The 14,782-nt window shown below is 35.1% G+C and overlaps 1 protein-coding gene across 1 annotated transcript in view; it reads left to right on the forward strand.

Moving 5' to 3' along the window:
* The window catches only part of LOC127962973 (uncharacterized), a 54,094-nt gene that overhangs the window by 14,871 nt on the left and 24,441 nt on the right, over positions 1–14,782 (forward strand). Inside the window, exon 2 of the mRNA XM_052562603.1 lies at positions 7,625–8,126. Coding sequence (XP_052418563.1) covers positions 7,651–8,126 — 476 coding nt within the window. The 5' untranslated portion in view covers positions 7,625–7,650. The remainder of the gene's footprint in view (positions 1–7,624; positions 8,127–14,782) is intronic.

A 14,782-nucleotide genomic window follows, 5' to 3' on the forward strand; every position in this document is an offset into this window, starting at 1 on the left:
TGCGAAACTTTTTTTTGTAAGATTTTGAGTTTTCGAACACTTCGTTTCAACCTTTCAGAACTGTATTTTCAGTTTTGAATCATGGCAGGATTTAAATCCCATAAAGTTCATTCACTAGTTTAGCGACGTGCTTCTGTGGAGGGAAAAGCGCGCATTGCGCGGGTGCAAAATAGGAATGACACATGCGTTGGTGTACAAAGTCAATTGCGCTGGGTGCAAGATAGGGCCCTGTATGTCTATGTTTTTATCAGTCATCCGCTTGAAAAAAATAATTCTGAAAGTGTTTCCAATGATATCATTCCTCTGTGCCATTATCATTATAGTTGCAATGTGAAATTATTTTGTTTAAAACAATTTTTAAAACAATATTGTTCTAGTTTAGAGATATAATTTCTTGACATTAATGTTGTTTTTTATTATTATAATTTTTTGTATTCTGCTAGTCTCAGTTGGCATAGTGCATTTCAATACGATATGTTTCTCTTTCTGCTATTAGCCATATTTGTGTCCTTTTGCGTCAGACGGAAGTGATTCTAAGAGCTGTGGAGGTTCAGAAGTTCTCATTAATGAGATAGAAATGGTCCACTGCTGATGTTATCTTCACCTCCCATGGTAAAGCAATAAAGGGAAATCAATTTCATCTCCTGTATTTCAGGCTGTCTCTGTTGACTCGAGCTCTGCTAATACTCCCAGACAGGCTTGCTAAGTGTCGGAGGTGATGACGGAGGGCAGGAAAAGAGGGGGAGGACAAAAAGAGATTTTGCTGCTTAAAAGGGATTTGGTCAGAGTAGCAGGTGTTTGGAAAGGTTACACGCTCTTTCACCCTCACCTTGAATTAACCAGCTCTGAGGGATTCGAGTTCAAATTCCTCTGAAAAGCGCGAGGGCATGTTTCCACTATCTCTCTGCCTCGCTAACACATCCGGTCCACTGTTCTAAGCGTTCAAGGCTCTAAAATGTCTGCTTTTGTCCGGTTGACTTGAAAGAACTCGAGTCTTTTTTGATTATATCTTGTTTCCAACCCACCCGGGCCATTTAAAAACAGGACATTTCTCATTATTGTCTCTCCTTTCACTCTCACTTGAGTAATTCTTTCCTGATGTTCCCCTGCATTCCTCTTTCGCTGATATAATTGACAGTTTTTTTTCAGAGATGCGGCCTCTATATATATATATATATATGACAAAAATGTTAAAAAAGAAAAAGCATGGTAGATTTCCTAATGGACTATGACTCATTGAAATGGAGTACTTTTGAAGATGACGGTAGAAAGGAAAGATTAACAGTACTGATAAAAAGAATAACCTCCAAACCGGCTGCATTCGTCCTGGTCCAGGTGCAGCTTGTTAGCTATTTGAGTGGAATAATGGATCTGCGTCATTCACTGCCATATATGATTATTACTGGAGACGCTCTGCTGTTGTGCTCGTATTTCTGGAGATTCACGGTTTGGATCTTTCACTTCTGTCAGAGTGTCACGGTAAATAGAGGAATGCATTGCTATAACAATGGACTTGTTTTTTTATGTGATGCTAACAGTGATACCTTTAAGTTGTTTACAGTATATGCACCCAGGTGTACATTTTTAAAGCTTATTGCCCCAGTGACAGCTTCTACTGTATAACTTATTTTTTCTGAGAGTGTTTGGTAAAACCATTGTACTCCTTGAAGCAGCTTATATACAGCATAAATGACCGGTATCTGAATATGTAATCGTTTAGGAATTAGGGAAACCAAGGCTAGTCTAAATGATTTAATATTTTTTAGCTGTTATTATTATTATTATTTTTTTTTTGCTATTTAATGCATCATTGTTACTTTAATTATTATTCCATTATTGTTTTAATGTTTAAATCATTTCATTTAAGTGTAATTTGACAATAAAGTATTTATTCCTTTTCTTTTCTTTTCTTTAAATCTTACTTAATTTGTCACAGTCCCCACAAAAAATAAGCAACAACTGTTTTCATTGATAATATATATATATATATATATATATATATATATATATATTATTTGTTAATTTTATTTAATTACATTTGTTTGTTGAGCATCAAATCACAATAATATGTTGAATTTCTGAATTAATGTAATGATGCTGATAATTCAGCTCACCATCAAAAAGAATCACAGAATAAATTACATTTGAAAATATATACAAATTAATACCAGTTCCTTTACATTGAATAAAATGTTATAATATTACTGTTATACTGTATTTTGGATCAAATAAATTTACATTACTAAATTAAACATTTCAAAAAATTACCTTATATTAAATTAAACTGTAAATAAAACATTACTATATTTTAATTTATATTAATATAATTAAGTACATAGTCTACAACAGGTTGGGTAATGCCCGGTTGACGATGTACCCCATATAATTTGACAATATAATCAACTATTGGGACATGTTGTCCCAAAAGCTCAACTTGTGTAAAAGATTACTATTTTTGCCAGTATCTAAAGTTATATGTCTGGCTTATAAATAACAAAAGCTGGCTTATAAACAAAGAAGTATTCACTGGAATAAAAGGTGTGACGACATGGTATTAGTAGTGCTACAGTACTTTTTTATAAATCAACTTTCTCATAGGATGTCTGAAACTGCAACTGATGTCACAATTTATTTTTTATATGAACTGACTCATCAGTTTAAAAACAATTTCACAGCGGCATTGTTCAGATGTGTTTAGTTTCTCTGATCAGTGTAGGAAATGGACTCATTACGCCCATTATTAACTGACGGTCTGCCACAGAGAATCTTTCCTGGTCTTTGTTTTTGTAAATGCATTTTTATTTTTCAAACATCCGTCTTCTTTTTCATTTCTCAGAGTCTAATTATTGGCCTCTGCTGAAACATGGCACAGGCAGGTGTATGTTTCTCCCTCACTGTTGGAAGCTCTTATTCGTTATTATGCAGCTGCAATTAATCCCTGTACTTCCGAGTCAATTGGTGGCCTGTCATTAGCACACCATGGGTTAGGCTACAGCGAGACTCACAACTGGGCAGAAATGAAATGGATGGACTTGGACCACTGGCATCAGAATAGAGGTGTGACAAAAATATCTTCTCGCAATACAATTTTGTCTGTTGTTTAAATATTGGCAAATAAAGATGAGTGATTTGAGAAATCGCTATCTGGACCTAGGTTATATTATTTAAGAAACTGTTAAATCACAAATTAGATTCTTATAGTAGCTCAGTTGTGTCACAGCAATAAGATAAAATGGAGAGCTAATGGTGCATTTTTCTAAAGTCTTCTGCAGTATTCTTTTGAGGCAGGAAAGTCAGAGATGTAAAATGGAAAGACTTTTGTATTGGTAGTTTATTATAGTTTCCCACATCAAAAGCATTAAGCAATACAACTACACAGCAAAAAAAAAAATCTGAGTGAAATTAACTGCTGGGAGTACATATGAGACCGCGTTCAAGAGTGTGAAAGTGTTAAAATAGGAGTGTTAAATTAACACTGAATCTGAGTTAAGGTTAATGAGATAATTAAGTGATTAATTGAGTGATGATTGACCATTATTGACGGGACCTGATATTAACATGCAGAATCAACAAAGACGAAAATCACTATTTTAATGGTGTCACCATTATAGTGGTCAGTGTTTGCTTTAGCTGGGCTCTTGACCCCTAAAATGTTAAAGTCAAATTGTAATTGGCTGTTATAACTGAGTTATAAAAGTGATGGACAAGCAAAGACTATTGTTATTCCTGAACTACTGAGTTAAAGTTACACTGTTAGTTATTGCAGCACTATGATTTTTCAACAAAGTATTTCCAGCATTTTAAATACAATCTGAGGAATTTCTTAAAAGTTGTTCAAAAATCTTTCAAAAGAGTCTTTCCGTTAGACATGCAAACATTAAGAATCAACCTATGAATCTCAACAATGAAAATCAAAAAAGCATGTTGCAGTGCATTCTGGGTGCCACCTATCAAAATTCATCCATGGCTCACATGATGCATTGCGGCATGAATAAATTATTAGCTGAATTGTTTCAGTAATTTTCTTTATTCTTACTAGTCTATTTTTTTATGTTACTTTTAGTAGTTTGTTTACTAATCACAAGGTTGTTATAATCAATGAGGTCAATCAAATCTGTTTAGGCATTAATTGAGTTTGGTGAATGCCCATGTTTTGGTTTTCTCTTGTCTGTTTGTTACAATTCAGTTGTAACAGCCAAACCAAATCTGACTTGAAAAATGTAAGGCTCAAGAGCCCAACTAATTCAAACACTGACCACTTTAATGGTGACATAGAAATAGTGATTTTCATCTTTGTTGTTTCTGCATGTTAACATCATGTTTCGTCAATAATGTTCAATCATCAATCACTTAATTATCTCATTAATTTTACTCCAATTCAGTGTTAATTTAACACTCATATTTGAACACTTTCACACTCCTGAATGTGGTCTCAAATGTACTCCCAACAGAGTTAATTTCACTCTGGATTTTTTGCTGTGAATTTTCATTACTGATAATGTTTCTTGAGCACCAAATCGACATAATAGAATGATTTCTCATGTGACACTTAAGAAAGTAAGTAATGGCTGCTGAGAATTCGGCATTGCCATCACAGGAATGAATTACATTTGTAAAAATATTAAAATTAAATGTATTTGAAAACTCCATTTAGTTAAACTCCACTTAAAGCAAATGAAAGCACAACTTCTGACAATTAAACATACATTTACATACACAGCCACGTCACTGAGATAATAATATCCACTTTTAAACAGGATTTGGTCTATTTCCCGTTTACCGAAGGCTAGCATCATACTATATTTCACCCTTATTAGTGTTTGAGATGATGTTGGATGTGGGCCACTGTGGTAAATATAGTCTAAACACAAACACCCCTGCATCCTGCTGCAACTGTCAACAGCTGCCCCATTTTCAGCTGGGGTTTAATAAGATGCCACACCGCTTCTGCGTAGATTTGCGTGATGAATCACAGAGCTCGCAGCCATGGATCAGGATTGTATTTTTCAGTCACATTGTTTTATTTGGCCAGTCTTACTAATTTATGCCCTGTCAGCTCTGGCTTCATGGTGTGTTAAAGAGGGCGAATAATTAGAGTTGGACACTGCAGACAAGGTGCACTGAAAAGGAACAGATCTTCACTGAAAATGTCTTTTATTTTAGGCTATAAATAGCCAGTACTATTCCAACAGTATTTCAGCTTGAAGCTGCAAGAGATCAAAGCACATATGTATCAGATCAGCAGAGTCAGAGTCACTCTGGTGAGCTGACTAGTATTCTGTGATCATGTGGTTGTTTTCACATATGGTAATGACCTGGTTTTTTAAGAAGCCAGCTAGTGATGAATGAGATTAGTTACCAGAGAATCAACCAGTGTGCTGTATGAATCACGCTGAGAGCAGACTTTCTCTGGACTATATGTGTCTGCCTAGATGATCAGGTGTATTAAAACTGTAGTCTTGGGGTTTCGCTGAGTGGTCCATGGAAAATTTATTTTGGAAATCCAAAAAACTAATTATTTTACCAATCATATTTTTTAGGAGGACTGTCAAAGTTAAACGAATAGTTCACCCAAAAATAAAAATGTGCTTAAAATTTACTCACCATCAGGCCATCCAAGATGTATATGAGTTTGTTTCTTCATTGGAACAGATTTGGGGAAGTTTAGCATTACAGCACTTGCTCACCAATGGATTCTCTGCAGTGAATGGGTGCCGTCAGAAAGAGAGTCCAAACAGCTGATGAAAACATCACAATGATTCTTAAATAAACCATGTGACTGACTCTAGCCCATCAATTAACATCTTGTGAAGTGAAAAGCTTTGGGTTGTAAGAAACTAATTCATCATGGCAATTTTAACATCAAATTGTTGCTTCCGGTGTTTAATTCATTATGTAATATTGCTTTCTCCAGGAAAGTATTTGTTTCATCTGAACCTGGAGAGAAATATGCACAAATCAAGCACTGTTTATTGTTCTTTATTTATTTATTTTTTAAATAACTAGCTTTTTACTATGGATTTTAAGCCACTGCCTTAAAGTACTGTGAAAATTATTGAAAGATGCATTTGTATAGCACGTTTTCTTTTAAGGTTTCTGCATCTATTGTTACTTTTATAGTTGCCATAATAATATAAATAAATATTTTTTAAATATATATCAATATTTTCCAGGGAATATAGAAAAGCCAGCTATTTAATCACATTGCTGGTAAATACATATTATTTAGTAATTTCATGCTTATTTCTCACACACTAAGAATTGGTCTTTAGACATTAAATTGCTGACTATATTGCTTGGCTTTTACTGTAGGAAGGCTTCTCTGAGAATTCTGCCACTGTTGCATTGTTAAATGAAGATATGCTTTGTCAGAATAATATGAGAAGCTAATATGGAGAGGACATAGACATTCTTGAATGAGTTGTTTAATAACATTCTTTTGCATGATTTGTGAGCTCAGCTGGGATTTTATTAGGATTTAATTTGTTTATACACAGTATAACTGATTCCCTCATTAGGTTGATGTGACTGTACTAAAACATTGTCATGATTTTTTTAAAGGCTGTCACTGTTCCAAAATTGTTTTAGAGGAAACGCATTAAACAAGCCTTGTAATGCCAGCATTCTTTCTACAACAATGAGGGCTCCTCATGAATGATACTTGAGAGAATGTGTCATTTAATTAGTGTCTCATTTGACAGTGAATAGGCTAGGGATGCTAAAACTCTTTTCCTTGATGTTCATGGTATTATATCAGCTCTTTGTTTGTTATTAATATTACAGTCAATAGTAAATGTGTTTTTTAAATCTTGGTTTCATGTTGATTAAAACTCATGTTCATTATTATTAAATTAAGGAATCATAATTACATTCTGTACATTCCACAACTTGAAATTTCAAGAACTAAATGTTCTGCAGGGTCATATTAATGGATTAATTTACATGACTCTTCCACTCATACATTATTATGGGTTTAGTTAATTTTTAAAAACATTGTTTTACTCATAAGTAGCCAGTTCTTCAAAATTATGATGATGTTATTGAAAGGATAAATTAAAATAAGAAATTTGATGTCAGTTGACATCTTGATTTTTAGCAGTTAATACTTATTTTAAAGCCTGTTTTGTCTTATTTAAAATCATCTTGTATAAAGTCATCTTGAGGTCCTTATGTTATTTTAGTATTGTTGAGATACTATTAGTTTAATATATATATTTTTTTAATTAATAATGTGTTTTTACATTTTTTTTTATAAAAAAATGAGTTGTATGTTTTTTATATTATTTTGTTACTTTGTTTTTTTATTCGTCTATATGTTTTTTTTCCATTAATTTTCAATTATTTTTTCAATTAATTCATTAAGTTATTTAATTAGATCAGATTAATCTAAATTAAAATGAGATATGTTGTCTTGACAACTAGTTTATTTCAGGTAATGCACATTTTTATGGTTTTTGTTTTAATATACTATAATAACTCTGCTTTATTAAGTGTGTTAAGCCCATTGCCCCCTGGTTTAGAACTTAACCACTGTTTGAATTTAAAATTGAAACAATAAAACAAGCATTGATTTCCAAAATTAATTAAATATTTCTCCTCTCTTTTTCTCTCTCTCCTCAAACAGAACAATGCTGAGAGTCTGGCCTCAGGATGTTGGAATTGGGCACTTGTTCGGTCAGCGCTCAGACCCTCTCTGACCGCAATGCCCTGGCAGTCCCGTCTTTCAGTCAGGGCATGTGTGGCGGGAGCCCTCCTTCGCGATGTTTCCTCCTCCAGCCTCAGGACCCAGAGAGCTGGCTCAAGCACCGGGGAACCCTGGAGGACGGATCCCACTCCTGTTCGCTCCTGGAGCCCCAGAGCCTGGCTGACAGCTTCCTGTCCCATGCATCCAGTTTCGACACGCTCTATGTCCCCCATGCCCGTCCCATGGGTCTGGCGCCATCCTCCCTGGATCTCAGAGGGTTGTGCGAGGGTGCGGCAGCATTGGGTCTGGACTCAGACATGCCCGTCAGCCCGAATATAATTAAACGGCGCAGAGGGGGACTCATTGAACAACGGGACATCATTAAAGCACACCAGGCACACAAGATCCAGAGCACCCCACAGGCCCGGCGCAAGGAATGGGAGTAAGTGGCACAGCATGCAATTTAATAATCTCTTCACACATTTTGTAGAAATGTATTTTTTCCTCAACTTTTATTGGTTAGACTACTTAAAGGAATACTTCAACTAGAAAGGAAAATTCCATCGTTTACTCACCCTCATTTCATTCAAACCAGAATGAATAATACATTTTTAATAATATTCCGGTTCACTTCCATTACAATGAAGGGGTCTAAAGATTTCAAGCTTCAAAAGCACCATAAAATGATCATAAGTAGTCCACGTGACTTGTAAGCTATGTTCCAAGTCTCCTGAAGTCAGATGATAGTTTGGTAAGATGGACAGTCCGAAATGTAGGATGTTCTTTACTTAAAAGTGCATTCATGGGAAAAGTAGCAATGTCTGATACACAAACAAGAAGTTTTAGAGCTTGAAAGCTCCATTCATTGTAATTGCATGCAAAGAGAGAGCAGAATTTCTTTTTATGTCCTTCTTGGAAGAAAGAAACTTCAATGGGTTTGGAACAACATGAGAGTGAATAAGAGATGAGTCTGAGGTTATTCATTTTGAGAAAATTCCTTGAAGATAACTATGACTAAGCAAAGTTTTGGCATTTTAGGGAAACGGTTTACTTCTGTGCAGTTATTGATATCTAGTGTTTGAATAGAAGTGATGACATTTTCAGAATATGAAATATGGCATGTATTTAACTACATTTTTAAATGAATCTGAACTGGCATATAGACACCCTTGTGTTGGGTCAATAATCTACCAGCAGTCAACTGATAATGCACATTTTTGTTAGCAATATAAAATTAATCTGCAAACTGTTTCCAGATATTGTCATGAGTTATTGAAACCTGTGTCACTTGAACACCAGTTTCATAGGTGATCATGTGTTTCCATGGTGATTAGATTCCGTGAACTTCAGGTTGCAAAGATGGAGGGAAACATGGCATTTTACATTGTGTTCCATTGGTGATGCTTGTATACAGTATACTCCAGTTGGCTTTGTGGTTTTGAGGGCTAGTCTTTATCCACGTCCACTTTTCATCATTAGGGCATGACGATGTCGGACTGAAAATTGTTAAACCAGGGGAAAAGTGGGCAGAAAAGAACTATTTTATACACTATGAGCTTACTTGTTATCGATGCCTTATATAGCACATGTCATAACACTGGGAAATTATAGGTGTGTTGCGTCAAGCAAGATTTTCATTTGATTGAAAGGACTGCTGTATGTAAGCAAAAAAAGAAAAGACTACTGTACCTTTGCAATGACTATTTGTCATCTCAAAAAAAAAAAAACATTTTTTGCATGTCTTTGCATTCTGAGCCTATTTGACATGGTTGAGATGTTCATTAGCATAATTTTTTATAGAATGAATCACTTTATATAGGGGAAATCAGAACTGCTCCCTGGTGCAAAAATAAAACAAATTCTTGTATATACTTTAGTATAGTAAAATATTGGATGTAAAGTTATGTTTGAATATTTTAGATTTAACATGGCACCTTTAAAGTATAACAAGTAAATGAATCAAAAAATTAATGAATGATTAAAAAAAAAAAAAGGTGAGACATAAAATAAGTGTTTTAGGCATAAAATTGTGTTAACTCAACCGCTTTCATCAAAAACATGTTTGAATATCAGTTGACAGCACACTTTTATGTTTTGCAAAAATTACAAGTCACCGATCACATAGTTTTACTTTGATCTGTTCAGCAAGTCATCGCAAATGATACTATGCAAAAATGCTTGCTTTTGATTTATAATTTTGCTGAATAAGGGGTCAACAACCATTTTGACATAATGTCCAATTTAACATTTTTCTTTCTGTTTTGTAGATCTTTTTTTATACTATTTAGAAGCAAGAAGTAATATTATAGATGCCTTATTTAGAGAGCAACAAAAATAAAAGAAAAAATATGTAGCAGCAGACCAGATTTCATCACCGCTGCAGCACTTGCACGAGTGTGAATGGTTATAAAGCGGGTGGAAAGAGAAAGAGAGAGCTGTGTCCCGCAGTGCTAGGACATTACACTACTGAAATGATTACCTCTCATTTGGCTTTAAACACAGTATGAGGGCCTATAATGACCCTAACACCCCTGAGACACATTCAAACACTCTCACAGCCTCCAGATATACTAGATCCCGCTGAGCTGAGCACATACTGTATCAGCTACTGGTTTGTTATTTATTTTTCACCTAAATGCTACCTAGTGCTGATTCTGATGTACAAAATGTTTAAGCAGTTATGAGAATGTGTCTAAAAAGGCATTTTATTAGATAGGATGGTGGAGTTAAGATGAAATATATTAGGCATCCTGTACTTTGTATATGATATGTCCTTATTTAGGCTAGGTAAACATATATATACCTTTCTAATTTGATTTATGAATAGCAAAGTAATCTGTTAGCCTGAAGGAAAAGCATTGTATATTCTGTCTCTAGAAATCGGTGCATGTTTTTTAGTCAAGACAGTAAATTCATAATTATGTTAATGGTACGGTTACGAGAAGTGCAGAACAAATCACAATTAGCTACGTTTTGTTTTTCTTTTACACAATATTGCTAGAATTTTACTGTGAGGGATTTTCTACCAATGCAGCGATGTTACCTGAAGCTGTTCACAAGTGCAATGTTTCTCATCCATCTAGCCCTGCTGTATAATTAAGACTTTGAGGGAGAGAAGAAAATGAATGATCCATGGGGGTATGGCTATAAATTGTGACCTGGGCTTGACTGAAAATGCAGCTTGTAGGAGAGACTGCTGCTGATAATCTTTTTCTGGCTGTGCAATTTTATATTAGAGTGACTTATTAATGCAGTTTTTATGAAGGTATTTTGCTTTCAATAGAAGTGACTAAATTTAGGTCACATAAATGAATGTAACATAAATGTATGTGAAGATTTTTAACTAAACTGAACTGTGATTGATTCATTCATTCTTACTTTCATATATTAATTCATACAATATTTACAATCAGTAATTTTTTTTTATTTCTGTGTCTTCTTTTTATTTATTTATATGGATAAGTGTCTTGCATAAAATGGAGCTCCATCACTAATGTTTAAAGTCATCCCAGGATGCATCTCATGTAGTTCATTGAGAGAATCTCTGGACTAGTATACAGAGCTGGAATGTAGTCAAAAGGTGGTAAAGGAGCTCAGATATATTTTTTATATATTTCAAGGGGGGGGGGGGGGGTGTGAAATGCTATTTCATGCATACTGAGTTTTTTACACTGTTAAAGAGTTGGATTCCTATGCTAAACATGGACAAAGTTTCAAAAATTAAGTTGTACTTTACGTTTGTACGTTTTGTTCCAAAAATACCTCTTCCAGTTTGTCACAAGTTTCGGAAAGTTTTTTTCGAGTATGGGTCTGTGTGACGTTAGATGGAGTGGAATTTCCTTATATGGGTCCCAAGGACACTTCTGCCCGGAAGAGCGCGCGCTCACGTACAGCAGAGCAGAGACATTCACTGATCAGAGCGAGAGAACGAATTGTCACAAAAGAAGTGTGTTTTTGTTTGCCAGGGCAAGACAACCCTGCACAGATTACCAAAAAAAAACAAAAAAAAAACAGCATTAAGGGACCAGTGGATGGAGTTTATTTTTACAGAGCATCAACGGAGATGTGCAAGTGTTTGTATTTGTTCCCTGCATTTCGAAGATGCTTGTTTTACAAACAAGGCCCAGTTTGACGCCGGATTTGCACATCGTTTATTTCTTAAGGATAATGCAGTCCCAACGAAAAAGGGTCACGATCGTGTGTTGGAACCGCATGCGGTGAGTAAAACTGCTTCAAATATCTCTGTGTTGTTAACTTAGCTATCGGCGCGTAAGCACATCAAGTAAACAACATGCGATGTTGTCATCAAACTGCACTTTCCACATGTACAGCTTAAAAAAAAAAAGACGACATAAAGTGGAACTTAGTCATTTTCCAAAACCGCTAAGCAAATATATACAGTTTCAGTACATACCACATAGAGACGTCGTTGCTGATGCTGCTCTTGTTAAATTTCAGCCTCTGAATCTGTTTCTGGATCATAAATATACGCTGAATCTGACTGTTAGCCATGGTTTGTTTTTCCTCACGGTAAAGTCACAGCTTCCAAACGCTCTCAACGCAAAAGCCTCGTGATTCTTTAGCTCCGCCCACACGTCACGCCTCCAGCCGGTCGTGTTTTTCTGGAAAAAATCGGTACAGGCTATCTCTCTCCTATGAATATAATAAAACTAAAGACTTTTTGGAGTTATGAAGGATGCAGTACTACTCTATAGGTACTCAAGATTAACAGGATATTGAGTGAAAACGAGCATTTCACCCCCCCTTTAATAATATTATTACTATTACTGTGTGGTTTGAATGTCCAGACTTGTTGCTGGTGGTGACTTTGGAGAAACTTAATTATAACATAGTTAAAACAGCATAATTTCTACAGTTGCATTTGTGTTATTTCATACATTTGATCACTATTGTTTTTCCTAATTATGAGTAATAGAGTAGTAATAACAAGAATCTAGTCTAAATAATAGCCGTATGTCAATATGTCAAAATGTGTCTTTTTTTATGGGAAACCTTATGCATGATACAGAGAAGCTAGGTGTTTTCTTGTTTATATTATGTTCAGGGTGTTCACCCATCGCCCATCAAGATAGTATTTCAACGTGACTACAGTAAGGTTACATATGAGTCACAGCTCTTGTAAAACATAAGCTTTAGTCCTCCTTCAGCACATACGTAAAAGAGCCTATGCTTTTCTTGTAAGCAAATAATGGTTTAATTTCTTTCCTTTATACAGGAAAAGGTTCTGTTTCTTTTTATCTCCAGACACTGGAAGGACACATTTTCCAGTGGTTTACAAAACGGGCCGTTTTCCATCTGTTAACATCTGTCCAAGCACATAATATCGAATCTGTGAGCGTAGCCCAATTGTCTATCTTATATTTGGTCCAAATTGTTCAGGCAGACATGCAAGTGTACTAAAACCATGTTGCATGACTCTGTTGTGTGTGTTAATGTGCTGTGTGACTGTGTGGGAGTCTCTGTTCAGTTGTTAAGTAGCAGACAGGAAAAAGACAAAGCCTGGGGAAGAAAAAAATTGCTGTCACAAGCGCACAGCATCATGTGTCATTTCGCACACATGCAGAGACAATTGCACTTCGCAATATGTCTTGCGCTGGGCTATTATCGCCGATGTCTCTACAGATGTCTAATGGTTTGTTGATGCTCGCCTGGCTTGCGTGATTAAGCACTGTCAGGATAAACCAGCGCATGACGGTAGACAATAGAACCGGTGCAGTCAATAGTGACACAATGTTTTCATCTCCTGTCTGACTTCACTGAATTTAAAGAGGCACAGGTCATAGCCATTGCCATGGCAACCTCGCCGCTGATTGCGCTAAAATCAAAACTCTTGAAAAGTGGCTGGAGCGGATCCTCGAGCCACCCGTCCCCATTGCCTCCTTTCAAGATCAAATTAAAACTCTCACTCAAACTGAACTTTGACCATCATTCTGTGAAGCATGGGCAGCTTTGAACACACTTTACCCAGGCCTTTTCACGCAGGTGTATCAGAACGCAGAGTGTATGCTTGAGCACTTATTCTATTCTATTCTACAAACCACTTGCACAAACCAACCTGGGTGGATAGCAAGCCTATCACAGGTTTTATTTTGTTTTGTTTTATTAAATTGTTCTATTCTATTCTATTCTATTCTACAAACCACATGCACATACCAACCTGGATGAATGGCTATCTAAATCTATTAACATGTTTACTGACATATCACTCAAGACTTCTGGATATAAAATTATAATTTAACTTTAATTGGAGTACTACTTGTGCACAATGCACATTTCTTAATGTTAAGCATAAAATGTGTGTGTGTGTGTGTGCGCATGTTTTTGTGACATATCAGGACACAACTTTGTATAATGGCATGGGTATGACACAGGTATTACAAGGAGAGGGTGACTTATGAGGACATAACCCATGTCCCCATTTTTCTAAACACTTAAAATTACACAGAATGAGTTTTTTTGAGAAAGTAAAAATGCACAAAGTTTCCTGTGAGGGTTAGGGTTAGGGGTAGGGTTGGTGAAGGGGCAATAGAATATACAGTTTGTGCAGTATAAAAATCTTTACGGCTATGGGATGTCCCCACTTTTCACAAAAACTAACGTGTGTGTGTGTGGGTGCATATATATATATATATATATATATATATATATATATATATATATGTTTTATTTTTAGAAATAATGTGAAACAAACATTACAAACATATTTTTTTTCTTTAACAAAAGCAAAACTTACAAGGGAAAGAGGAAAAGAGAGAACGAAAAAGCAACTAAAATAACAACAATTAATATATTTACCTGTCTTAATTATTCATATAAAATAAAATCCAATAATCTAAAAAATAATTTACATCCTTGCAATTATTTTGCAATAAGAGAAGGTAAATACTATATATTGTATATTTCACATCAATATACAAATGTATTTGTTGCATACTTAGCAAAAAATAAATGTATTTCAAATATATTTGAGTATTTGTATTTTTCACTTTTTCAAAAAGGCATTTTTTCTTTACTACATGGTTTGTCACATCACTGAGGGACAGCTCTGTTTTACAGTCACATATGTATTCATTACAG

Source organism: Carassius gibelio, chromosome B8, assembly GCF_023724105.1.
Source record: "Carassius gibelio isolate Cgi1373 ecotype wild population from Czech Republic chromosome B8, carGib1.2-hapl.c, whole genome shotgun sequence".
Taxonomy (NCBI): Eukaryota; Metazoa; Chordata; class Actinopteri; order Cypriniformes; family Cyprinidae; genus Carassius; species Carassius gibelio.